At 44.9% G+C, this 27,481-nt stretch overlaps 1 protein-coding gene across 1 annotated transcript in view; it reads left to right on the top strand.

The window, feature by feature from the left end:
- The window catches only part of LOC142566662 (ATP-binding cassette sub-family C member 2-like), a 104,797-nt gene that overhangs the window by 25,412 nt on the left and 51,904 nt on the right, over positions 1–27,481 (top strand). Inside the window, exons 6-8 of the mRNA XM_075677494.1 lie at positions 5,844–6,057; positions 14,621–14,931; positions 22,337–22,669. Coding sequence (XP_075533609.1) covers positions 5,844–6,057; positions 14,621–14,931; positions 22,337–22,669 — 858 coding nt within the window. The remainder of the gene's footprint in view (positions 1–5,843; positions 6,058–14,620; positions 14,932–22,336; positions 22,670–27,481) is intronic.

The following is a 27,481-nucleotide window of genomic DNA, read 5'->3' as shown; positions in this document are numbered from 1 at the left end:
AACCATGATCACCCATGTGCAACATTTCTTGCGGGAAGATCATAGGGCGCATCTGTACGAGCGATGCTTTAAGTATATACTATAATTTTGCTCGGGTGCATGCGCTACAGCTTACTTGTGCCGGGCATGACCCGAACAACAAACGTCCACGTCTTCCAGTCGATTCAACGTCATGCGCTCATTATATGCCTTGGCTTCTGAGATCTGCATCGTCAGCAGCGAATGTCGTCATGACGCGTGATCACCCAATCACGACATATATTCGCGTGGACCCCTTAAGAATGCACATCAGGCAGTTCGCCCGGATTCCATCACACCACCTCGCCTCACTTCCTGCTTCTAGGCACACTCTGCGTCCAACGATAATATTGCTTCGCGTCGTTCAGTGATTCCTTCCAAGTTCACGCACCTAAACTACAATTACTGTCATGGTGCCTACGTCATATTGAAGCCCTTCAAACAATTTCTGGGATGCAAAAGAAAACACAGTTGTAAACACTACTGCTACTGCTTGAGAAACACAGTGGACGTCTTCGCATTTACACGGATGGTTGACTTTGTCTTCAAGCTCAGGAAGAGCCCCCCTCCCCCCAGTGGTTATTCCGTCACCATAATATTAAAGGCATCGTATTTTACATCATCGACGGCTGCAGAACTCGCCGCCCTCCGTGCTGCTCTAGAATTTGTAATTGTAGAACCACCAGAAACATGGACAATCTTCTCCGACTCCAAGGCCGCTTTCCAGTGCATTATATGTATCGCCATTTTCTCATGGACAAAATGAACAAATATTCGTTAACATAAGACCTGCACACCACCATGCAATAGAGAAAAAAACACAACACAGTCGCTTAGTGAATACCGGGTCATTGCGGTACCTACGGAAAGTACCGCGCAGACGAGGCAGCCCGATCTGCGCATGCTGGCCTCCACTGTGCAGCTATACCCTTATCTAGAACCGACGCAGCTACAGGGCTTCGTTCGCTCGCACGTGAACTCACACTATCACAGTGGATCTTGACGGAATTTACCAGCGTCGTCTCCACAACTTGGATCCGAATCTACGGCTACGTCTTCCGTCAGGACCATCTAGAGCTGGGGAGACGCTTCTGCGCGGCTTGTGCCTTGGCGTGGCCTTCACGAATGCTTACTCGTTTCGGAATGGCCAACAGCCCTGCATGCGATAATTGTGGGTGCGACAGAACAATCGCCCACCTTCTCTGTGAGTGTCCTCGCTTCAGTGCGCTAAGAGCTTTCAAGACTATTAGATAGTCTTGACACACGTCCTTTGTCGGAGGAAAATGTCCTGGGACACTGGCCGAGACCTTCCTCAGCACAGAAGGCTTTGAAAGCGTAGCTGCGATTCTTGCAGAGAATTGGTCTTAGAGCCAGACTTTAAGCAGTGCCGTATTCTGCTTTCCTTTTTCCCGTTATTTTTTTTGCTCTTCGTTCTTCTTTTTTGCAACAACTCTTTTCTATTAGCTTTTATTCTCCTTACGTCCTTTCCCCAGCATAGGGTGGCCAGCAGGTGTGAGGACAGGCGAACCTCGCCGTCTTTCCGTCCATCCTTGCTTCCTTCCCTCCTTCGTTAAAAGTGCCTTATGAGGTAACCGGTCTGCCCTTCCGTTAAGCCAACAGACTGTCCTGGAAAAGCACGTGCAGCTGGAAGAGATTAGAACTTCTGCCCAAGGAGCTTTTCAAATAATTCCTTGCTACAGCGCTTGTGTTGCCAACTCAGAAAAATGAGTCAAATAAGGGTTATTTCATTTTTCTGGTTGCGAATGTTTTTTTTTCCAGACGCCGCATTCATCTGGTTTACATACTACAACGCAGTTCACTATCTGTCGTGGTAGCTAAGTGGCTGTGTCATTCCGTTGGAAAGCGCAAGTTCACGGTTCCCAAAGCTCTCCCATAATCCTCTGTTTAGGACTTTAAGCACAAGGAAATGATTGAATGAATGAAGCCTCCCAACGGAAAGCAAGAATTTCCATAGGTGAGCCATGCCCACTGCTTAGAACGAGAACGCGTCTTTTACGTGTTGCTGTGACTTGCACAAAAATAGCTTAATGTGCGAAGTATTTGCATGGATTTCACCTCTATGGGCGGTCGATGACGCGCTTTAATAATCGGAAAGTTAGGAGAATGGTCTGGCGAAACACTATAGCGCGGCATGGCTGACCGGAACATGTTGCTCAAGCAATGCGCATTGCAATAACTTTCTCAAATGGGCGTCCCATACGAGTGACCGAGTTTTTTGCGACTTCGAAAGTCGACGTCGGGCAGATGGGCTCACCTGTTGTGCCTGCAGTATTGCTTTGCGGGCGTACTGCGGCGTGAAATTAGGATTACTAGGAAGGAGCGTCGCGAAAGGTGGCACAGGGTCATGGCTGGACAATATGAAAGAAGTGAACAACACGAACAGCATCGTGGCCAGTGCAATTATACGAAAAGTCGTCGAACTACACTGCACTGTCACAGTCGTGATGGTGGGCGGAAACGTACATTGAGAGCATGTCAGTAATGGTTAGAGTTAAGACTTTCGGTTAGGCCATTCATTTGTGGGTGACAAGAAATAGTAGGTTCGTGTTTAGTCGCGCACGAGGGTAGAAGGTCATTGACAACCTTGCACAGAAACTAGCAGCCTTGGTCAATGACAAGCTGTCGAAGGGCACCGTGAAGAAGGAACATGTTCTCTGGAAGACCGTCGGTGACATATATAGGCTGCAAAGCTCGTCATACGAGCTCGTCAGAATAGCCCTTGTGATCGTTTATTGGCTGATGTAAGCTGTTGGCTACCTGCAATTCATTTATTCCCAATAAGAAACATAGAAAATTGGCTAGATGGTCGACGCTATACGCAGAAGAATCGCTAGGACCGTACGTCAAGCCGTAGAAGTCATCCAAGCGGGAGTATTGTTGTCATTTTTTTATCCTTGACAACTCTCACAGGTAGCAAGACATCGTGGTAGAGACCGGGCTTTGAGAAGCGCCGATCATTGTCAGCGCAAAGCCTACAAATATTATTTCAGAAGCCTTCCATAAAATTGTTGGGGAAAAGCAAGCCGTAAAATTTTTTGTCCTCTGATTCTCAAGAAAATGCTCGTGGGCACGCTTGGAGCGCCATGAAGAACTCTGGACCAATTTTTTAAAAATAAATGCGCCAGTTATTTTACATCAAGGTAATTATACAACGCTGTTCAATGGTTCGCACTGAGAGGTAAATGTAGGGCTGTTTTCCAAATTACCGGTGACATAAAAACTAAAAGAAATTACTATTTCATACTGGCTGCATGTCTCACTTTTGGGAAAACTCGGGCACGTGTTAACGCGTTTGCTGCTTTCTTTCCCGATGGAGGGTGGTCGATTTTGTTGTACAGCCGTATTTATTCATGCGATATTTCAGCTTCCATACTGAGAGTTACCATAGGCGGGATTCCACTTTTCTCACATTTTGATTGCGCTAACATTGTCCAGCTGATGAGGCCACTTTACTTTCATTATACGAAGCACAACATAAGCTTAAGAGAAGATGCTGCGCCAAAGCCAGAAGGACCAGAAGGTGTGGACATGGTCCTTGTTCATACCTTCTCACCCAACAACAAATTTTATTAAGCTATGTTACATAAGCTTAGTGTCATTACGGCTTACATGTTTTAGCAGGTGCCTCCAACTTAAATCTTAGTCTCACTTTGCAGTCAAGAAGAAAGCGGATAAACGATGGAGCAATTAACTACAGCAACATTATTTTGTAGGCTTTCTCCACAGAAAACTTATAACAGATGGTTTTAATGCCGAACAACAAACAGTGAGCTTTGATAACCCAGCCCAGAGTTGTAGCTCAGGTGCACGAAACACTGAAATATTGGACGAAAGCCGGTCAAGATGGGTTCAAAAGGTAGCAAAAAGCACGACGGCGTCGTCCAGGTAGTAGAGCAAGATATCTAATTTAAAGCTGTGTGAAACGTGTCTATCATTCGCTCGAAAGAGGCCGGGGCATTTCCCGAGCTTAAGAAAGCGCACTACCCTCGAACAAACCGACTTATACCCCTGTCACGCTGGGAGTTTTAATGTCATTCGAATCGAATGGCATTCGGTGCAACGAATGTCATTCGCCGTGGAGGCGTTACACTAGAAAAATTAATGTCATTTGGTGACGATATCAATGGCGATCATCCCGAAAAAACGTGGCGACTAAAATAGAACAAGATAGTTATCAAGGGCTTGCATAAGCAATCCGTATATTTAAAGATACTTTTGGGACGTCGCTTCACTGCAAAAAAAAATATTTTAGTAATGCGTATATAAAAAAAGTTATATTTCAGACTGTGTGGCCACTATAAGCCAAAATTAGGCTTAGCCACCACAGTAGCCGATAACTTGAAAGCAAACAGAATGGCTGACATGGCGACGCTGGACGACGACACTAAGTTGCAGCAGGTGAAGCGATTAGTTGCTGCATACTTTGCATTACGAGCAAGGCGTAATAATCAGAGGAAACGATTAGATGTTCTTTGGCCGGCTAGCAGAGTGGCGGCGGCATGGGCGGCGGCCAGACGCTGCTGAGCTGGCGAGTACCAACATTTTGCGACACTCTGCCGCACAGATTTTGTCTCTTTAAAATAACAAGTCAATTAAAACACGCAAAAGTTGTTATTTATTTACGAGTACGGCTTTTAATTTGCAAACGCTCTGTCCTGTTTTGCTTTGTTTCTGGGGTTGAGAGTACACATTCGCTCCTAGTGCGAAGCCGGATGAGTTTCTCGAACTCATTCGATGCTAATGCCATTCGGTTCGAATGACATTAAAACGCCCAGTGTGACAGGGGTACTAGAGAACGCCTCAATCGCAGGATCACTGATATGCTTTCTACGTACGTATCGTGCGATGTCTGCGACTGGGACGATGCCCTAACTTTTGTCACCTTTACCTATACCTCCTCACGCCATGACATAGCTGGCTACTATTCCCTCTCTCTTTTGCATGCAAGTGTACCAACCATGCTTTTCGAAACGCTTTTTCCGACCCCTGCCCAGCTGTCAACTGAGCACTCTCGCGTCGCCATTGCTACTGCAGAAAAAGCACATCTGACTGCCCGTCCTTGCACTTTTGCGACGCAGACGCGCCCTAAGTGCTTGTACAATATTAAACACCGGGACGCCCATTTCAGTGCGCGTGATCTAGTACTTCTCTGACTGGCGCCATAACCCACGTTGGCCTTTCCGAAAAGCTGCTTTCAAGATACTCCGACCGACCCTTACCGAGTCCTGCGAAATGTGACCGATGTTACTTATGAAATAGCCCCGCTCTATCCTACCAAGTCTTCCGCTTCGTCACAAGAGGTCCACGTGGCCCAGCTATCCCACAGCTTCTAAGAATCGCCTGATCGACACTTTCGCGGTCGGGGGTAAATGTCACGATATACTGCGAGCATTACGACAACGAGCATATGTTGGTCATTATAAGGTAGAAGGCAACCAGGAGCTTTCGAGATAAACTGTCCGCCGGCTTGACAATTTGGTTGCATTCTGTCAATAATTTGTAATTATATTTACATCTTAAGCTCCATCGGTAACAATACAAATATCGTCAGCTATTTCAATAGAAACCCGTCATTGTGCCGTGCTTCCGGGGCGCGGCATAGGCCGACGTGTTTATAAGAGCGTCATACCTTACCATGAAACCTGACCAATGAAACTGCTCTAGGAGTGTGATTTATGTGCGCAGAGAGGTATAGCAAATCTTTCGAAATACTACTTTTCTTGTGGCCGCGTTCTTGAGCACCACCATGCAGGATTGTTCGCTAGGTAATATATTTTTGAGATACATCTTGCTTTTTTTGCTAGACAGGGTGGCAGCTGCTGCGTAGCCTCCTGCAGCTGGTGCAGTGGCCGGCATTTCTGGGTGTACTGGCTTTCTTCGGAGCGGCGTGTCTATTTGCTGCACAGCAACTCTGGATCAAGAAATGGACAGATGCGGCATTGGCTGATGACGACACGGATACGCCTTCTCGGCAACTTGCCTGGGTCAAAGGGCTGGTGGCCTTGTGCTTGACAGATGGTACGTTTACAGTTAACATTCGTGTATTTGGGACTCAAAAATAGCTGCGAAGTTCGGACTTTGAATTGTGAATTTCACTTAAAGGAGAGGTTGTGAATGGGTCCCAAGAAAAAGCGTGATTTTATTGACTCACCAGTCATTTTTACCCTGTGTATGTAAAAGCCGCCGCATGTACTCGTGAACTAATTATTGTACAATTCATCAAGACTGAAAGCTGGGCGAGTTAATGTGGTCCCATCTTAACAAAAAACTGCGCGACAAAGACGTGGACGAGCAAAGAAACGACAGAGCCCGTGTTTGTTGTTTCTTTGCTCGGTCACGTGTTTTCAGTGCTATTTTTTGTTACGATCTAATGTACAATTATTTTACTATATGGCAGATGACCTTTTCGTGGTTATTGCCAATAACAAATTTAACCCTTAGTTATCGCAGGTTGCACATCGTCACAATATAAAGAAGAAAGGAAGGAATTGGAAAGACCTCATGCATTCTCAAGAACAGATTTTTTCTTAGTGGTATATATAGCAGGAAATACCTTGCCCTGTTATCAACGTGCGCTGGGAGCAAGACTGCCTTAAGCACTTGCAAGGAATTGCGGGTTTTGTCCACCTTGGTTGTGTACAGTTCCATAGGATTGAGGGGAGATAATGGCGGCCTTTAGGGGTAAACTTTCTCTTAATAGGGCCAGCCTAAAGTTCACTCCGATGGAGGACCTTAAATGCTGACTCTGTCACAAAGTGGGCAGTGCCCTCCAGGGCCTAAACATAACCCGAGCCGTGAATACGTTTATATATGCATGATTCAGGACAAAGTCGAAGAGGAAAAGCATCTTTTCATATTACGTTACCTGATACGATAAATGAAACACACACGCAGACGCGTATATTCCCTGTGCGTGTGTTCTTTTGGCTGGTTTTTCTTAATGCAATGCACCAACTAGACCAACAACGTGTTTTACTGAAAGCTGAGGAGGAGGGCATGGCGAAAGCGTGAGAAGAGCGTCGTGCCGCACAAGATGGGACCGCTACGATATGGCGGCAGAGTAGCCCACCATTCTTTGTTCACCGATGACGCCAATCGATAAGGCATGAGGCGATCGCGTCCACCGATACTATACAGGGAAACAAAGTTCTGCATCAGCGGAAGTCTTTCTGCGGCAGCTGCTGTGAATTGTGCACACGCATCCCCAACGCGCTCCCTCTCGCGATATCTCGATTATCTAGGCAGTCACACGGCACTTCGCTCTGTTTGCAACGTGCCGCACAAGAGAGGTCGTCCGCGCCAGCCAACATATCGCGAAATGAATGGAAATTTCGTATTAGGGAGTATCCTAATCGTCGGTGAATTTTTCCTTTTTAATAAAGAAGCAGTAGTCGTTTCTTGAGTAAACTTTACTATGACATGCGTTTCATTATGCATTTTGATATGTACACACCTGCGCATATTCTGTACTGCCTGTCTGTCAACTTCAAGAAAGCCGTAGCTGCATGCAAAACCAGGATAAGTAGGCTTGGTTTATGCTCTTATGCAGTAATACTCTTGGTGCGTTAAATTACAGGCCTATTCAGAGTTGCCTCCGTAAAACTATCGGTATTCTGCGTTGCGAAGGATATGTGGTTAACGAGGTAGTAATAAATATTCGTTTTCTGTTTGTCTGACTTCATAAAATAGTTCTATATTACGCATCAGAACAAATCTTTGTCCATCGTGCAATTCATTCAAACGGTGTTTGATTGTACGACAATATGAAGGAATAGCGAGAGGACAGACCGACGATATCATTGATCGAAGAAATTAGTTATATCTATAAATATCGATCAGGCTTATGTCTTGGCAGTGGCACTTAGTGGGCCCACGTATTAGAGGCCTTCGAATGTGGCCCTCTTTGTACAAAATTTGAACCACTTTTACTTTGTTGCGCGCTTTTAAAGTAAGCTCATAAGCAGCCCATTACATATGCAGCAGTATTTTGTTTAATGCAACAAGCGCCGTAAGAGGAGGGATGTCTGCACTATTTAGGGCTCCTACGAGCGCTTAAGCTATTGCTGAGAGCGCGTATGCCAACAGCCATAATATCATTCTAGTATAAAAACTTTTTATGTATGAATACGGGCCAGAAACCGTTGTGAATTCGGGCTAACCTTCATATAGCTCTGTGTCTGCTTTGTGATTTTTCGAGGCAATCATGCTTTAATACGGAAACGTCAACTATTATATTGTGCTTTGATATATAACATTTGCAGAAGTGACAAAACAGACCATGTCCTTGTGTGTGGAGAACTGTCCATGTTCCTTCGAAGCTCAACCAATTTATGTCGGCAAAATTGTCGCAATGAGTTAAGCAGGAGGCTGGCCATGTCACCGTGCGAACTGATGTATAGATTCTAAAGAAGGCGGTACAGGGTGACACGGAACGGAAGCTCTGGAGCATGAGTGATACCCGAGTGCATGCGTACTGCCACATGGACAATGGACTGCAGGATTTCTCAAGTAAATTAAGAGGAAGCTTTGGCTCGGGTGCTCGTATCTAAATACATCTAAAAGGAGAATTCGTTATTCTCGGCAAGGGGGGGGGGGGGAGACACTGCACCGAATTTGACGAGTTTTGTTGCATTAAAAAAATTAACGTCTAGTGACTGTTGGTTTCAAACTTTTGATTTAGGTCGTCGATCTTTTATTAAGAAATGTCAAAAATCAAAAATTTTCATAGAATGACACCATGAAGTTTACAACTCTGTAACTTATCAATAAAACATGATATCACAATTCCGTGACTTGCATCTAATAGTACATCTAAAGCGGACAAAACTGATATGTTACACATGTCTTATAAATTTATTAATATAGAAATAGGGCTTTTGCAAAACCCTTGCGCACAACGTAACAAATGCACATAAGATATAAATTGACATACCGAATTTGTCCCCTTTCAATGGTCTAATGGATGCCGTTTACAGAACCGTGATATCTGTTCTTGAAGCGGAATTCATAATTTGTAAACTTCATCCTTCTATTGTTTTCGAACTTTCAAAGTTTTGAAAATCTTTTAAAGAAAATTCAGGCCCTAAATCCAAATTCCACTTCCAACAGTCACTAGGATTTCGCTTTTTCTCTCAAATGCAACAAATTTGATTAGAATCAGAACAGGGGATATTTCAGAAAAGCGTTTTTTCGTTCTGCATTTATTTGAATAGGCCGCGTTGGAGTTCGGCAGCCTGCGGTGTGTGATGGTCTGCGGTCTGTAACGTGTGATGCGTGGGCAGCCTGCGGCGTGCTTGAGCTTGTGGCTTACGTCAGCGGTACATGCAGACTTCCTTGCATTCGGGGCATACCAGCGGCTGATAGTGAAGCCACGATAAACGGAGCGGGTACTAGAATTAAGACGGTGTCCGTAAGCAGTGATAAGAAAGTCATTGCTGACACTCTATGGTGTGAAACCAAGAGCTCCGTAACAAAAGAAGAACCTCATAACGATAAAAGAAATTCAGGAAGAACCGATCCCTTGGGAATGGTATTCGTCCTTAATACGGTTAGCACTCAAGCACTGGTGCACATACAATGTTATGGTGGGAGATTAATTACTAAGAGGATTGGTAAAAATTCGTTTAATTTAGACACTGAATTGAAAACTGACAGCATCACCACCGAAACGCGTCATGTATGAGTCGTGCGCTGCTGGAGGGATCCTCTCTCGCTCTTCGGATGGAAGGATAGATGTTATGAGCGTCCTCTTTGGAACGGGACAGTGGGTTGCGCCACCAAGCTCTCGCTATTATACTGCTTAATGTCCTCCTTAGTTTAAACAATGAAAAATGAGAAAAAAAAACACTATGAACTACCACGCCAAACTTTCTTATCCCCAATTGCGAACTGTGCTTTTGTACGCCTCCGTCTTTTGTCGTTTCCCTACTTTTCTTCCACCAATCCTCCAATCGCCTCTTACTAATGCCTATTGCGGACATGTTTTCTTTACCACTGCTCCCGCTGAACCCAAGGGTTTCAAGGAGGTCAGTGGTGCCTAAATCGACGGCTGGGTAGACGTCTTCACATTCTAATAAAACATGCTCCACAGTTTCCCTAGCTTTACCGCAGCAAGCACAGGCTTTTTCTTCCTTCTTATATCTCGCTTTATAGGTGCGTGCTCTAAGGCATCCCGATCTCACTTCGAAAAGTAATCAGCTTCCCTTTGAGTTATCATAAATTGTTTCTTTCCTGATTTCGTTTTTTCCTCTTATGTAGTTACTCATGGCAGATTTCTTTTCCATTGCTGCCACCCATGAGATTATTTCAGCCTCTCTGACTTTCCGCTTGACCTTCTTTGTTGCTGTGTTGCCCACCCTACAGGCCGCATACTTCCTGGTAAGCTTCCTAGTTCTTTTCCTTCAGTGTGATTCACTGTTTTTCTTGTACAGATACCTGAACACTCTCCCAGCCCATTTACTTTCTTCCATATTCCTCAGCCGTTCTTCCTACTCAATTTTACTGAGCGCTTCCCTCACTTCAAAACTAGTCCAGCCCATATCACCCTGCGCAGCTTCATTTGTAGTCTTCCCGTGAGCGCCCAATGCGAGGCGACCCACTGACCTTTGGTTCCCGTCGAGTCCTGATTGTACCCCTGACTTAAAGCAAACAACCGCATTTCCAAAAGTAAGTCCTGGAACCATCACACCTTTCCACATACCTCGGATGACCGCCTACCTATTGTATTGTATCCCCATAGCGCTCTGTGCTTCATTATGGCTCAATTTCTCTTCCCCTTCACTGTTATGGTTTTTTCCTGTGTTTCCATATAACTATTACCTTCGTTTGTCCATATACCAAGGTATTTATATTCTGTTACCCGAAGTATTTCCTTGCCCTGTATCTCCACTGTCTGTTCACTTTTTTCATTGAATACCATAGCGCCTGATTTTCTAACACTAAATTTCAAACCTAAATTGCTGCCTTCCTGTCCACAGATATTAGCCGCGCGTTGCAAATCACTTTGCTTGTTAGCTAGCAACACAATGCCATCCGCATAAAATAAACCTGGGAGTTGCTGCTATACTACATTACCCGCCTGTTTGTATGAGAGATTAAACCCGATATTACTTCCTTCTTCCTTTTGGACACGTAGTGCCGTCTAGCGACGCGAGCGCGAAGACCCTGTTCTTTTGCGTGGCCTCCGGGATCGTACTGATGTCGGGCCGGTGCGTGCTAACGCTGAGAATTAATCCATCATTGCCCAGCTGCTGATCGTGATCGAGCGGATACAGCATCGAGTAGCTGCGCTCGGGGGGTTCGGTACTGGCAGTACCAAATTTTCAGAGCGAAATTTTCTTTGTACTTTCCTTCTACTTTCACACTGCTGCTGATGATGATGTAGTTGCTGGGGCTACTGCTGTCCGGCGCCCCGCGTCGGGGGGGGGGGGGATTGAGAGCGTGTATATACGTGGAAGTAGAGTGGCAGAGAAGAAAAGAGATGCGAGGAACTCGTTTGAACCGCACCGCGTCGAATGTGCACAATGCGCTCTGGAGCTCTCGCTCGTCGGCACTTTGGCCTTTTGACAGCTGTAATTATCCGTGACCCCCCGCAAGCGCTTATCTTTCTACCAACGTGCAAGTCCAGAGAGAAGCTAGAAAGAATGGAAGAGATGAGTGGGGAGAGGGGGCAGGAATGGGTAGAACTACCTCAGTCGCGAAAGGAGTGAATAACAGCCTTGCCACTCTTCGCTCGCAGTTCCCACACAAATACAAGGGGGGGGGGGGAGATAGGGACCAGGTGACGTGAGAAGGCAAGGAAACGCTGGATAAACTGAAGCTCAAGGTAGGGTACGGTGCGTTTCTGCTATTTCTGAAAAATAAAACGATGCAAATATGTCTAGCGGACAACTTACGCAGGGCGTGCAGAACCATAGCTGCATTAATCAAAGCGCACCGCAGGGTCTAGGCGACCCAACCGAAGCGGTCGCACGTCAAATGAACACTTGTGTGCCCGCCGTGATCGCTTTGCGGCGATGTCATTGCTCAAGGTCGCGTGTTTGACCGAGGCAGCCGCCTTTCGACGGGGGCGAAATAAAAAAAAACGTCGATGCACTTTCACTTAGGGATACGTTAAAGAACACGCACGGTGACAAAATTAATTCGGAGGGCGCCCCTACGGCCTGCCTCATTATCCAATTGTGGTTTTGGCACGTATAGCCCCATAACCCAATTCAAGTTTAATGTTTCTGCCACATTCTGATTTACCATGTGAGGCAATGACAATGCTCAACCCTCTCAGAGGTCATGAAGTATGGCGCACAACAACGGCTGAAGCAAACACCTCTCCCTTTGTGTTTCGAGTACTACGCAGGCAAACCGCCGTGGTGCATGCAAGGTAACGTTTAACATCAACTCACCATTTCTGTGTTGGACAAAACGTTGAAGAAATTAAACATTCGCCTTCCAGCTCACCGCTAATTATCGTCAGTCAAAGCAAACACAAAGCTTCGCTTACATCGATTCCCCCAATGCGTGAGACCTATATAATTTTTTTCATGTGTTCCTATTTATTTGAAAGGCCGCCTGAGTTAACAGCCTAGAAACGCGATAGAAACCGCAAAGTGGGGGAAGCAGAATTCTACTCGCATTATTACAGCAGAATTTCATGCAAGGCAACAACTGGCCGGCTTTGAAGAAGGATACTTAGAAGGAAATTCAATCCTTGCTATATATGATATGATACATATAATATGTGACCCAATACTACATTGCCACCGTTTGCCCACACGTGTATCTAGCACCCATGTACACGGGGATAAATCAACGAACATCTATGGGACAATGAAACTCCCCATACAAGACGCAGCCCGCAGCACAAAAAAGAAAAAAATCGGTACGAGCATCCTGTTACATTATGCAAAATAGAAGTGAGGCGTGCAGACAGGACACAAGAGTAGAGAAGTAGACAACACGAACGCCTCTACTCTCTACTCTTGTGTCCTGCCTGCATGCCTCACTTCTATTTTGCATAATGAATCCTTACCAACTAGCTCAGCTTTCTGTCGTTCCATCTTGTTACACTTGAATGAGATGTGGTAGCATGTGTAAGTTTGGCCTGCTTTTTACCTTCATGGTGCTGTCATTTAGTGCGTTTCACTTCTGACACTGTCGCTTGAAGCCGACCAACATTCATTGTTTCTTCAACCGACGGCTCGCGTTGCGTTGTGTGCCGTGGGAGTGGTGTTGGGCACCAAGTCGAAATATCGAAGGCTGAGAATGCGACACCTTGGGGCCGGCGCCAGGGTTTGGTATATAAAATGTTTCATGTTTCGCCTTGGCGTCTCTAACGCGCCGACAGTGGGCGATGGACAGACTCCAAAGAGCTCATTTGCTTTAACCAATTATGATCAATGATTAAAACGTTAGTTGACGCAACTTAATAATTTCACATATATTCGAGCAAATTAGTTGTTTATTTGAGTTTGCCAATCTGGACATTTGTATTTTGTCAGTAATGTTACTCATTTACATTACCCTAATTTTAAAATTTGAGTGCAGCTAAAAAACATGCAGTATATGGGAATCAATCACTGCAGTGTGAAGGCCATGACGGGAATATTTGCTCAAACACAAAATTGTATATGCATTCATACTTCTCTATCTTACTGACCAGTGGGATCTCTCATTTGCAGTACTTTATGACCGACATAGCGCGGCTGAAGTTATGACACGGTTCACGTCGTTGCTTTCTTTACTTAAATTTTAACTTATCGCTACTGCAAACATTTCCTATCGTTTGTCTAAGACGTCAATGTGACTTAACCCTTTTGCCAACCGTATACTTTATTATTCATTTATTTCAGACAACCAGTATACATAGTTGCCTAGGGGATCGGCGTAAAGGCACAGAAAGCCTGACAGAGCGCCGATCACGCATTTAATTTCACGCACCCCCCAGATGTTTAGCATGTGAACATTGAAGACATAGGAGGCACGCATGGCTATATTCGTGCGGGCCCGTTAGGAAGATTGTACAGCCTCCCCAAAATTTGCCTTGTAGCGGCAGACGGAGACAGTATCCACAGGCATTCAAAGAAATTTCCAGTTCGAGGGCCACCTGCTGGTCTGTTCACTTCAGGAGTGCCCCTTAGTGCTACGAGTGCCTTGCGGTTGACACTCGCGTGATAACATTAACGCTTATGGTGGCTGTACACTCAATGCAAGCCACTGCGCATGCAAAGAACAAGAGTCGGAGGTATCTGGGTGAGACCGGTTTAGGTGTTTGGAGTGCCACATACTTTATCGGTACCTGATTTCTGGTACAACCATAGTATTATTACGGAAACACAAATATGATTAACACGTTATCCATGGGTAAACTACATGGCGCCGTGCGTCCCTCAGCGGCAACAAAGGTTTCATGATTTGCCATATTAAGCACAATATGCAAAAGCCGACGTACCAGGCGGCATTGCAGAATGTCGTCTCTTTGTGGTACGTGAGTGACCATCATGAAAATTGTGTTACTTCACGTCCTTACTTTGTCATATGGCGGGAATTTTTTCTTTCCTCATGTTATCCGGAAATCGATCACTTGCAGTGGGTTCCCGAATAGTGGGAAGCATGCTCCTGGTGCTCTCGGCGAAGGAAGTGTCACGATGCCTGCACGACGACATGCTGAGACGCGTGCTTCATAGTCCAGTATCTTTCTTCGACGAGTCACCCAGAGGTCGCATACTGAACCGGTTCTCCACCGACTTGGAGTACGTGGACGTGCGAGCGTTCCTGAGCGGCCAGCAAAGTGTTCAGAGTACACTCGTCACACTCTCCAAGGCTGCTGTGATCGGAACACAGTCACCGGTACTTGTAGTTGTCGCGGTGGTCATGACAGCTTTCATCGCTTTTGGAATGGTAAGCATTTGTTCTTGGTATTTATCATTGGCCGTGGGGGACATAAAGACGCCGCGGTGTATATATACGTCAGTCTTGAGCCTCCACTAAAATGCAAGTGCCGCAATATGTTCTTACATTTTTTGTCCGCGTGTGTGTGCACCTGCGTGGGTATAGGTTCGTACCTACGTGCGTGCGTGCGTGCGTGTGTGTGTGTGTGTGTGTGTGTGTGTGTGTGTGTGTGTGTGTGTGTGTGTGTGTGTGTGTGAGTGTGCTGGTTTGTGTGGTTTCTGAGGGTGTGTACGAGTTTGTATGGGGGGTGGCCGTGCCTGTATGTCTGTGAACATAAGGCTTGACACTTAGTAATGCGATTTAAACACAATCTAGAGTGCAGTAGCGGCATGCTAAACAATGCGTTGGCGCCGTTTATACCATATAGGCAACTTTTTTTTTTCCAAAAATTTGTCTTTCTGCTGGCGTTGACAATGGACATGGCAAGCACTGCTCATATTTTTTTTCTTTTGTTGATTGTCTGATGAAACGTTTTTTTTTTTTTTTGCAATAATGCCACGCTCCTGTAAGTGTGACCATCGATAATCACCACGCAATTATATCATTCGGATCACACGCACTCTGAGGATGAACCTAAGCGAAACTTTCTGAGATGTTTGCGTTGATTGACAATAATTGGCGGTGATGTTGACGGCGAATGCTCAACTTCTACAGCGAGCAGTTCAATACAAGAGCGGGCCACTTCACGTTAAATGTGACCTTGCGTGCGCCACTTGTATTTGTCTGCGTAGCACACGAACACTCAGCGAGGCGGGTTTACTTGAGGCATTGTTGCGCGCCGTTTTTCATAGCCGGCGAGACGGCTAGCGCTTTCACTGATTCACACGTTCCCTCGCATCGTGAGAGAAGCGTTAAACTTTTTATAAATTATGGTGCTTTACGAGCCGAAAACACTATATGCACATGATGAAGCACGCTTTAGTGGGGGACTCCGAATTAATTTTGACCCCCTTTGTTACTCTAACGAGAACCTAAATCCATGTATACACGAGTGTTTTCGCAACCGTCGCAGTTGCGATCGAATCCGCGGCCTAGCCGCTTATCGACCGCGGCGTCCACAGAAATGCTGATTTGCTGGGTGGCCGCTTGCATAGTGTCGTCTTGGTGCTGCATTGCTTTAAGGCCTAACCACATGAACGTGATTTGCGAGCGACGCCGACCAGCGACAGGTTTTGCTGTCGCAGAGGGCGATCCGTCGTTGTCGCTTGTCGCATCGCCGGTTTTTGGCCAGCCAGAAAATTTCGCCTGTGGCCCGGTATTGCTTGCGGCGAGTTTCACTGGTGATAGCGTGATTTTGCAACAATATGGCAGCAACTAGACCGCCCTGGTCCGCCCGCTTCAGTCGGAATTCGCTCATCTAACTTGCTCTCTGCCGTGACAACAAAACATAAGTGGAAAATTAGCCATCGCTCCATTTCCTCTCAAGCTTAGGCCAAAGCATTGTGTGGTAATTGTTATTGAGATCAATCGTTTGTTTTGACGCTGTTAGGCCTGCGATGCCACCGAGAGTCGCGAAAATTTTGCTGACCAGATGGCGCCACGCCATTTCACACTGATGGCATTGAAGGGATTATCACCGGCGATGACTGCATATTACAGCTGCTTCTAATGCACCGTGGTTAAAACATTCGCCTGGTCGTACGCTTGTGATATATTTACGGGCGCACGATTGAATTTATTCGGACAACAGACTAAATTTGTCGATACTTGCTTTCGCGATCTCGCGTCCATATGGTTGCTCCGCACCGCGACGCGACAGGCAGACCCTATTGCGTTGACGGCTCGCGGCATGCAACAACTACATACACGTGACATCGTAAAAAAACTGTAAAGACTCAGCGCCCTTCCACTCCAATAAGAAGGAGGACCAGCGAAGCTGTGTATTTGGGCCCCTTAATGGCGAACTGCAGCTCCGCCGCGGGTGGCCGGACCAACATTGCACTGTTATTCGGATCGGCCCACGTATGAAAAAATTGTTCGTCTACGCCCGAGCGCGATCTGCCAGATCCTAGATATAGACAGCTTTGCTGTAAAAATCAAACTAATGAAAATTTACATTCCAGTTCGAATAAGCACAGTCGTGCGCACGTAAAGAAATAGCAAACGTACCAGGTGCCGAGTTTTATCCAAGTTGTACTAAAGTTATCTTTATTAGGCTGTCATTTCCACTTGAAATCCGTTCCATGGTGCCAGACCGCGAGATGATTACAATAATTTAGTGGTTTCCCCTCTGAAACCGGGTCGTGGCAAATAGTTACCCAGCCTGCTTCATTTATTCAGGTATGGTATAGAGGTTTTTTTATCTAACATTTTGACAGATCTTTCTTAATCATTTTTTCACTTCAATACCTACCTTGTACCAGTAACTATTACTGTGAGAGATCGGGTCGTAGCAATCTCATGCCTGCTTTTTTTTCCCGCCAATACTCTAAACGTCTCTTGCTTATCTTGACTGCTGACCAGTTGACGCTTCCGTCCACTTTAAACCCAAGCGTTTCTGGAAGGTGTTTATTGCCTACGGTTCTAGCTGGGTGAATCCCTTCATATTTCATTGGGATGTGCTGAGTTGTGAGCGCATTTTCGCTGCATCATAGATTCCTCATCTTGTATACAATATTTGCTCCGGTATGTATTTGTTTTTAGCAACCGGCTTGAGCATCAAGAAGCAAGGCACTGCCCTTTGTGTCATCCTACAGATTTCCCTGCTAGTTTCTTTCTTCTCATTCTTGTAAACCTCCATGGAGCTCGTTTGTTTCCATTCTTTCCATCTAATTAACTGACTCTGTTTCTCTCACTTTCTTTCTGATGGCTCCTGGTTGTCTACTTACAGTGTCAATTAACTCTGTACTTGGTTGACAACATTCTAGACGTTTTCCTCCATCCTCTGTCGACACCCTTCAAGTACAGACACTTGTGCACTTTAGCTGCGTATTTATTTTCATCCATGATCCTGAGTCTTTCTTCAAAATTAACTTTGCTCTGTGCTTCGCTGACATCAAAACAACCCCGAACCATGTCACCTTGCACTGCCTCATTTGTGGTTTTATAGTGGGCTCCCAAAGCCAAGCGGCCTACCGATGCTGGGTAACTGGTATCCGATTTCAAGCACAGAATGGCATTTCAGAACGTCAGCGCTGGTACCATTACTCCTTCCCAGATTTCACACACCACCTCATACTTATTACGGCCCCACATTGCTCTATGTTTGGTTATTTCTGCATTCCGCTTCCCCTTTATATTCATATTCTCTTGGTGGGTGCTTGCGTCTTTCCTGCGCTTTACGTGAAATAGCATTGCGCCATATAGTGAGGAAAACTCAAAACACTTTCGCGGCTCTCGGTGGCGTCTGAGGTCTCACAGCGTGAAAGCAAACAATTAATTGGAATATTAACGACAAGATCATGCCGCCACTACGACTTCAGCTTGAGATGAGATGACGCGATGGCTGATTTTACTATTCATATTTTGCTGTCACGGCACAGAGCAAGTTGTAAGAGCGAATTCAGATCGAAGCGGTCGGACTGGCTGCTGCCATGTTGTTGCGCAATCCCGCTGTCCCGGCAGAAAGTAGCCGCGCGGACAATCGTGCGACAGGCGAAAGGCGAAATTTTCTGGCTGGCCAAAAACCGGCGACGCTCTAGAGCATTCTGGCTAACGCAGAGGGAGCCTGTTCGAGGGCGCTGCTTTATGATGCTGTGGGAGCGCAGTCACGTAGTATTTTTCATATTTAGTGGGGTTTATTTATCAGTCGGAAAAAAATTAGTACGAATTTCATACGTTGCTGAAAATACCGCAGTTAGATGACCCTTGGCTGTGCCTACAGATGCCTATTGAAACTTTTATGATTGGGAGAGTACTTCTAGAGTCAGATAATTAGCTACAATTACCTTATAAATCTCAGCAACTAAATAATTACTGGCAGCTACTCCACTGTACTGGAAAGAATTTAGAAGACTAGATTTTCTTCGAGTAACGCAATTGCTCTTTTTTTAATTTTGTGCATGGTAGTTGGAACACTGTGCATACTGAGTGTAGCATCACTAACTAGGTCCAGTATAAATGTCTCCTCTTGCTAATCTCATGGCTGACCTCCGCTGAATTTTGTACACAGGTACCATTTTGCATGAAAACTAGTATAACGTATGAAGCCTACTTCAAAACCATTTTTTTTTTGCCAATAACGTTGACTTATTTTTTTGCTTTAGTTTATGTGTGATTTATTGGAGAATATATTCCAGCAAAATTGGATTCCTGCATCTAACGCAACATGCAAAAATCATGTGGCATTTTTGTTTTGCTTATTAAATGTTGGTATTAGCTTCAAGCAAGAAATAAAGGCTTAAAATCATTTGCACGTGTTGCCATCGGAGATAAGCTCTCGCATGGGGCACGCACTATGATTGCAACGTGTTTATGTTGTTTCAGGGTTTCTGCGCGTTGAAGTAACACCGTATTGCCTTGATTTGCCATTTATTATGCGTTTCAGTTATCAGTTATTCTAGGAGCTAGATTATGGTTAAGTACGGAGTGCGAAGATGCAGGAACCGCACGTTTGACGGGAGCCAGTACACAAACACTGCAGTGCTTAACAAATTCGGTAGCGGGAGTGCTTCGGGAAGTTCACTGTAACTTGGTAACGTAATGAGCAAGGATCCTGCACTATGTTAAAGTGAAGCTGTGGAAAGAAACAATCGTGTCTTGACATTCCGTCAAATGTTCTCCTGCCCTAAATGAGTGATGAAATTGTACAAATTAGAAAAGGGATACCAAAGACACCTATATAAGCATTTCGACTCAAGTTTGCTTTATATAATGCTCTGTATATTTTAAACAATACTAAAAAGTAGACGCATACTTTATACGCTGGAGCAAGTTGTAATAGAACCTCACCTTTACAGAATCGAAGCTTGGCTTACAAATCACTGGCCGCTTTCCTGTTTCCATACTGATGGTTCAAAACAAACTAGAAAAGGCTAAGACGAGGTGCCACGTGGGTGAAATTGGGCAAAAAGAAAACGAGAATCAGGAGGAGGCGTGCTATCAATGTTTTTGTGAGCGCTGCAGGTGTTGTAAATCGTTGTGGTGACCTTCTCAGTACCGCGTTTGTTTAAGCTCTTTTGTAGACCCACAAACATAACTTGTTTTCTAATAAATATTTTAAAATTACACTGTGTGTAACATTTCTTCTCTAGTTGACCTTGAAAGAATCACAACAATGAAACCCTACGAGTACTTTTGATATACAGGGTTCTCCACCGAATACCTGTTGTCTGTTGTTGCCTGTGGCAGTTACTGCAATTCTAGTTCATGAGGTGGTCTACTCGAATCGGCGGAAACTGCTTGCAAAAAAAATTAAATACGTAATCCACTAAATAATCTTTTCGCTAATTAACCTATGAGCCATATTGGAGTTTAGAAATTCTGGTCGTCGAGTTCGCAAGGCGGATCCACTTGGAACGAATTCTCAGGATGAAACTAGTTTGAAGATATTAATTCCCGAAATTAGGCGGGAAATGCATTTGCGTTCCAGTTACTTTCTTAACAAAATGTCGTTTTATACATTCAAACACAAAAGCAACTGAAACGCCAGTGCATTTCTCTGCAAAGTTCAGGAATTATTAACTCGAAACTGGTGTCATCCTGAGAATACGTTTCAAGTGGATCCGCCTTGCGAATTCCCCGGCTAGAATTTGGAAATCGCAATATGGGCCATAATGTCATTAGTTAAAACTTAATTAGTGAATTCCTGTTAATGGGCCCAATATGCTTTTCTATTTTTTCTGCAATTAGTGTCCGGCGCTTCGAGTAGTCCGCCTCATGAACTAGAATTGTGCTACCTGCCACAAGCAACCTTTAAATTTTTTTAAGTGTTCGCTGAAACACACTTTATATAGCCACATTTTACAACAGGGCATACCTAAACAGAAAACCATAGTATTGTTTCATTATTATGCTCCAGGGTTCTTCAGGTCGGTTTAGTTTTTCATTTATTCCACAGATCAAAGTTCCTACTACGTGACTGCCAGAAATTTTTCTTTAGGGTGATTTAACAGGTGGGCATGCGACCGACTTTTGTTAAGTATTCGTAAATAAAAAGAAAAAGGTTGTAATGTTTTATGACAGATTTTTATACGAAACATGCTGCGTAAGATGGACTAATACTCTGTATTTTTGGTCTTCTGAAAAAAAAATTTAGATTGGCCTCATACCTTCATACCCCATTTGCGGGCATTACTTACCATTGTTGACATCCTACTGTTATTCTACTGCAAAGGAACTGGGAAGCCATGGGTCACTGCTACAATGAACACCGTGTTTATGCGGTAGCCATGAAATATTGCGCCATCAGTCCTTTGTTGCGGAATAAAAAATTTTGAGGGAGACCGTCGCAAACGACACCAAGATGAGTTTTAATTATTATAGGCAACAATTGTACGTAATACCCGCAAATTTTTTATACAAATAAATTTTGCCAAACCACGCTTTTCGTTGTGAACATTGCAACCGATGTGAATGAACTTTTTTGTGGTAGCCACTAGAGAGCCCGGTGTAAGGCATGCAGGGTGTCTCAGCTAATCTAGCCAGAGTTTAAAAATAGGCGAATGAAAAGTAGCTAGCGAGAACCAAGGTAATGTTGTTCGCCGTCGCTTCGGGATACTCAAATTATTTTTTCTTTCCAGCTAATTAGGTAGACGGTCCTAATTAATCAAATTTTCAAGTATGATAATTGGATGAAAAATGCCAATGAGAAAATTCAGCAACATGAAAAACTTCCAATACAGCTTTCTGTTGATCAAAACGTGCTACATAAAATTGTTTTGCGATTTTGAGCGAAACCCGCAAATAAACGCCAAGTGCCTCAGCGCCTAGTCGCGCGGCAATTTTGCATGCGTTTGCGGGCTTCCTTCACGCTCAGAAAAACACTTTTATGCAGCATGTATTGAGCAGCGCTATATCGGGAGTTTTCATGTCGCTCTACAGTTTTCTCATTCACATTTTTTATCTAATTATAATATTTGAGAAGTTGATTGTTCAATTATGACTAGTTATCTTTTAAGGCGTAATGAAAAACATAATTTAAGTAGATCCAAATTGTGGCAAAGGAAATTACCGTGGGGTCTGTCCAGCTGCGTGGCATTGGCATATTTTTAAACTCTGGCTATAGTTAGCTGGGACACCCTGTATATATATCAACTAGCACACATCAGAACTCTTCATCGGAGCTGGTGGTTCAGTTCAGGGGGGGGGGGTGCATATTTGCGATGAATGTATACATCGTAGAAACCTAAATTGTGGTTTCTCTTGCTACAGGAGAAACAGCAGAGCGGCAAGTGACCGCCAATTTCTTTTCCAGAATATGGCTGTCAAGGTTTCTCACAGCGCTCGCTACTACGAGAGCCTGTCCATGTCCCGGCTTCTGCAACACACAACCGAGACAGTGGACGCCCTGAGCAGCGTGCGAGCATACGGCGCGACTGAGTGGTTCCGGCGACACTGCTTCCGCCTCGTGGACGACGCGATGCGTGGCTACCTGTGCTTCAGCATCACGTTCCGTTTCATACGCACGCTGACAGCCACAGGGGGTTTCGTGGTTGTGATGTGCACGCTGCTGGTGAACGTCTTGTTCCCGGGCCCCAACGGGCCGGATCCCAGCAGCCTAGGGTTGGCTCTCAGCTCCGCCTGCTCCGTATGTTATTTAGGGGCTGAATTAGCAGGCGTTTTCACTAGTAAATGCATTTTGCTATTGGCTGGTTGCTTCCGCTGATAATGTGTCCAACGTCACGATGGTTCACGAGGAAAATGTCTTTTGGGGGTGGTGATGCCGCAGGTCAGGTTAGCCTGGCATACATAGCCGACAATTGTTCCGCCTTAGCGTCCTGTGAGGGTCACTATGTATGTAAGCAAATGTCGAAGAGCCCAGTGTCTCGCATAAAGGCGATTGGCAGTCGTCACACTCTCTTGGCCCTCCGAAGAAAACAATTGCTTCGAAGGTCCTGGGCGAAAGACCATTCCATTGCAGTCTGTCTACCATCGCTTTTCTTTCTGGATAGACAAATGAAATGTTCGATGTCGCCGATGGCACAGAGGGGAGAAGCGCATCGTTCATTCTTGAAAAACCAAGCCGGGGTGTATGCGGAGTCGGTTCTGATGCTGTACAGCAGCGTTGCTTTTTCGCCAGTGAGTCAGTGGGTCACGTCGAAATGCACTATTACGTTAGTTCAAACGAGAAGTGTGTTGTGTTTTCACCAGCTGAGGATTGGAGATGAAGACGGATTCTTCTCTCCTGCTATAAATTGGTTGTTGCAGAAAAATTGGGGCAGATAGTAACTCAATTATTCCATCTGTGTATCCTATACAGTAAGAAACAAATTTTTCATAATTAGAAACATAATAGATCAGCAAGTAAATCAATGCATAAAATGACAATATTCATCAGCGACATGTTTGAGCGCTTCACCATACTGGCCCAGCATTAACGAAAAATGAAAAAGAAATATGCAGATCCCACGCACTGTTGGAATCATTATTGTGCGAAGCTATTTGCAGGAAGCTTTTTGGCTAGCTATCCAGTAACGTGTGAATTTCCACAACCCATTACCACGTATACCATCAAGCTTGTTTACGGCGAACAGTTGTATTTGTGACGCAAGCGTGTGCGTGTGACAACAGCAAGACAGCGACAACGGAGACGATGATCTTGGCGATGGCGGGATCTCTACTCCAGCTGTTCGACACCAATTTGCCACATGTCAGTTCTTGCGCACTGGAGGGGCGTAAGCGAGATAAACATAGATTGTAACGTCATTGGCGAGTCAGTGATGTACAGTTGTACGTACCTATGTTCTCGTCCTCCACCGCGGTAGAATAGCGGCTATGGTGTTGCGCTGCTAAGCACGAGGTCGCGGGATCAAACCCCGGCCGTGGCGGCTGCATTTCGATGTGGGCGAAAACGCCCGTGTCACGTCCATTTCGGGCACGTTAACGAACCCTAGGTAGTAAAAATTAGTCATGTGTCCCCCACTACGACGTGATCATGGTTTTGGTACGTAAACTTTGATATTTATATTCATTTTATGTAACTTATGTTAAAACAACGATGGCATTCGCACTCCAGTGAATAAGTGTTAAACCTCTTTGACCTTGGGCGATCATGAAGTCGGTAGAATGTCGCACAACTTCTACGTAGTGCCAGGTGCCATAAGTAAATTACTGGGGCATGCGGACCGAGCCTGAAGGTGGTGCAGTCTAACAGCATCTCAAAGCGCTGGTTATCACGACTGAATAATGCGAAACTGCCACGTGGCACGTGAGATTCAGATGCCTCATGCACTGTTATTGCGTTATGTACAGTGCAAACTAGCGAGGAGAAGATAGACAATGAATGGGAACGAAGACGCTACCCGTTAGTGTGTACTGTACATAGCACAATAACAATTAACGTTGATTGCTGTTGTTGATCGAATTAATGTTGATTGCCAAATTGATTGCTCTGTTGAGATGGCTCAAAAAGCAATTGGGCTGTCGCAACCGTGGCCGAATGGTGAGAGCATCAGGCTGATTTGATAAAAGGCAGGGATTCGAACCCGCCATTCGTCACAGGTTTTTCTTTATTTTTGAAGAGACCGGAAACTAGGCGAGACAGTAACCTACCTACCGCAACTTACCTGGAATAAGGGAAAATTGCTTGGAATTGAAATAATAAAGTCCCTTACTTCCCTTTCACTGTTTCACAATTCGGATGCGTAGCCAGTGAAGCCTAGAACAATGAGGCTGCTACTATTTCACCTGCAGTTTTTTACGTAGCTTGACTACAAACGTTGTCTTTCTTTCGTTTATAGCGTTTAGCTTACTTTAGGAACTGACCGCGATTTCTTGTGAATATCTAACCAGTTTCGTTTGTCGATCCCGAAGATCGTGCAGCACAACAGAGCGATTAAAAATCTCAGTGCTCTTCCACTCTGTGATGAAGGAAGACCAGCGAAGCTGTGTATGTGGGCCCCTTACCTCCGCCGCTGGTCGGCCCGGCATTGCATTATCTTCGGGATCGGCCCACTTATGGAGAGTGCTTAAGGCTAGCTTCACCACTGCCCCGGGTCGGCCCGGCATCGCAGCGTCTTCGGTATCGGCCCACGTATGGGAAGTGCTTAACGTCTGCTTCACCTCATTTCATTTCATTTTATTTTATTTGGGCCCATTTACAAGCAAATGGAGGGGCCCAAGGTAAAAGCTGCTTATTGGCAACTTGAGTGGTCCGTGGCACCCTTTACGTATTGGCGGACCGGTGGCAAAGAAAACTTTCAGAAATGAAAACAAATAACTGTAGTTTACATCAATTAGAGTAATTACATTTCTTTCAGTGTGAATACACGTGGCTTTACAGAACCATGGTGATTTAAATCGTAGTTTTCACCAGACAGATGATCTCCGATGGTGTCAAGGCATGGATGTCAATGCCGGCTTCTAGATAAGAATTTGGTAGCCGTGGCAAGGTATGTGCGACCATTTGATGGCCGTGATTCGTTCTCCAAAAAGGTATGAGCCATTTTTCATGGCTGCGCGTCTGATATGTGGGTGTATTCTCTTTTAAGTTTGTTATATTTGTTATTAAGTTGCTACTATCTTTTACCTGAAAGTAGTAGGTGCGTAGGAGAGTTTGTTGGAGAGTCCGCCACGAGTCGGCCCGGCATTGCACTATCTTCGGGATCGGCCCACGTATGGGAGTGCTTATGGCCTGCTTCAGCTCCACCGCGGATCGAGCCGGTAATGCACTATTTCTAGGATCGGCCTACGTATTGAGAGTTTTTTTTTTTTGCTTACCACGCCAACGACACCAAAATTTCCTTGCATGGTAGAGGTATACAGCTTCCCTGTAAAACCGCACGGTGGTACTCATGACACGGAGAGAGTATTCGCGGTATTCTGCTGTGAAAGCTTACGTTTTGAGATCCTGTTGTTGAGATGCTCCACCTGTGGTTGAAGACGCAGACGCTGTCGTTTGGAACGCTGCGTCTCTGGTCGCGGCGTCTGCGCTTAGCGGCGGTCGCAGACGCGGCATGGGGTTCCAAACTGGTCCTTCAGGAAGAGGTGCTTGAAGTGCAGCAGCTTGGCTCCCGCATTCGGGTTAGACACAGGGATAAAAGGAACACCACGCATAATACATCGTGCAATACACACTCTTAGAAAAAAAAAAGGTCGGATCAGTTACTAAACGAAAGCTATAGTAACTGCTTGTCACGAAGGTAACTATGATTTTAGTAAGGGCAGTTAGCAACGGTAACGGCGCCAATTGTTGCATTTATTACCCAAAGAAAGTTGTGCGTACGACTAGCACAGGTACTCACTTTACGAACCATAGATACTAATGGCGCCGGTATAGTGGTATATTCCAATTAATATAGTGGGGTCTTTATGCTTACAAAAAAACCGTTTGCCGCTCCCATTACCAAGAACTAATTAGATTGCTTCTCTTAATTATGTGTGCTATAAACAGGCACGTGAAAAAAAAAGCGAGTACCGTATTGTCACACAGTTTACAAATGTTTATAACACCATCAAATACTGTCACGCGAGGGTCATGAAAGGAACATATGGTTTCATGTAATAAACTGCACTGTAAATAAATTAACGACCCACAAAGGAGAACAACACAACGCACAATAAACGGTCGCGATGCTATATGCGACAATTTTCTCACGATGACCTTATCAGACTATGTACGTATAACCTTCATAAGCACAGGTTATTTAAGATTGATATCCTAAATAAAACGCGGTTTTAATCTATATTTTGATAACGTTCAGCCTGTATATATGTGTTCCACAACGCAGCACATAAGCTTAGAACGACAGAAGGCTGAGCTAGTTGGTAAGGATTCATTATGCAAAAGAGAGAGAAAAAAATAATGCAGAGAAAGGCTGGGAGGTTAACCAGAGGTAGTTCCGGTTGGCTACCCTGCGCAGGGGGAAGGGTTAAGGGGGTGAGGCGTGCAGACAGGACACAAGAGTAGAGAAGTGGACAACCTGACCGGCATTCGCGTTGTGCACTTTTCTACTCTTGTGTCCTGTCTGCATGCCTTACCACTTTTTTGCATGGCAGCGCATAAGTATTTATAAAACATAATGATAGAAAAATTGTTTATCTAAACATCGCATTAAGACCACCACTACACAGCATAATTGACCAGGTGACAGTGGTATTAGGTTTTACTAACTAGTCTGTCAAACCTAGTAACTGCTTAGTAAAGGGAACATCTTCCATAAACCTGTATTATCGAAGGCAGTAAACAGCTAGTAAAGTGGTAGTATTGGGTGATAAATTTATTAACTACACCTGTTACTACCTTTCTGGCCCCTTTTATTGTAATTTTTTTTAGAGTGCAGGGCCACAAATATCCGCCTGCCAAAGCATGCTGAGTGAATTCTGGGATAGCACCGGTCTTGGTTCTTCCGTATTTAAAAAAAAAAATTAGGCATACTCTCTTTAGCCGTGCACACGTGAA

Source organism: Dermacentor variabilis, unplaced genomic scaffold, assembly GCF_050947875.1.
Source record: "Dermacentor variabilis isolate Ectoservices unplaced genomic scaffold, ASM5094787v1 scaffold_13, whole genome shotgun sequence".
NCBI classification, from domain to species: Eukaryota; Metazoa; Arthropoda; class Arachnida; order Ixodida; family Ixodidae; genus Dermacentor; species Dermacentor variabilis.
Note: the sequence above shows the minus strand (reverse complement) of the source record. Positions and strands in the feature narration are given on the sequence as shown.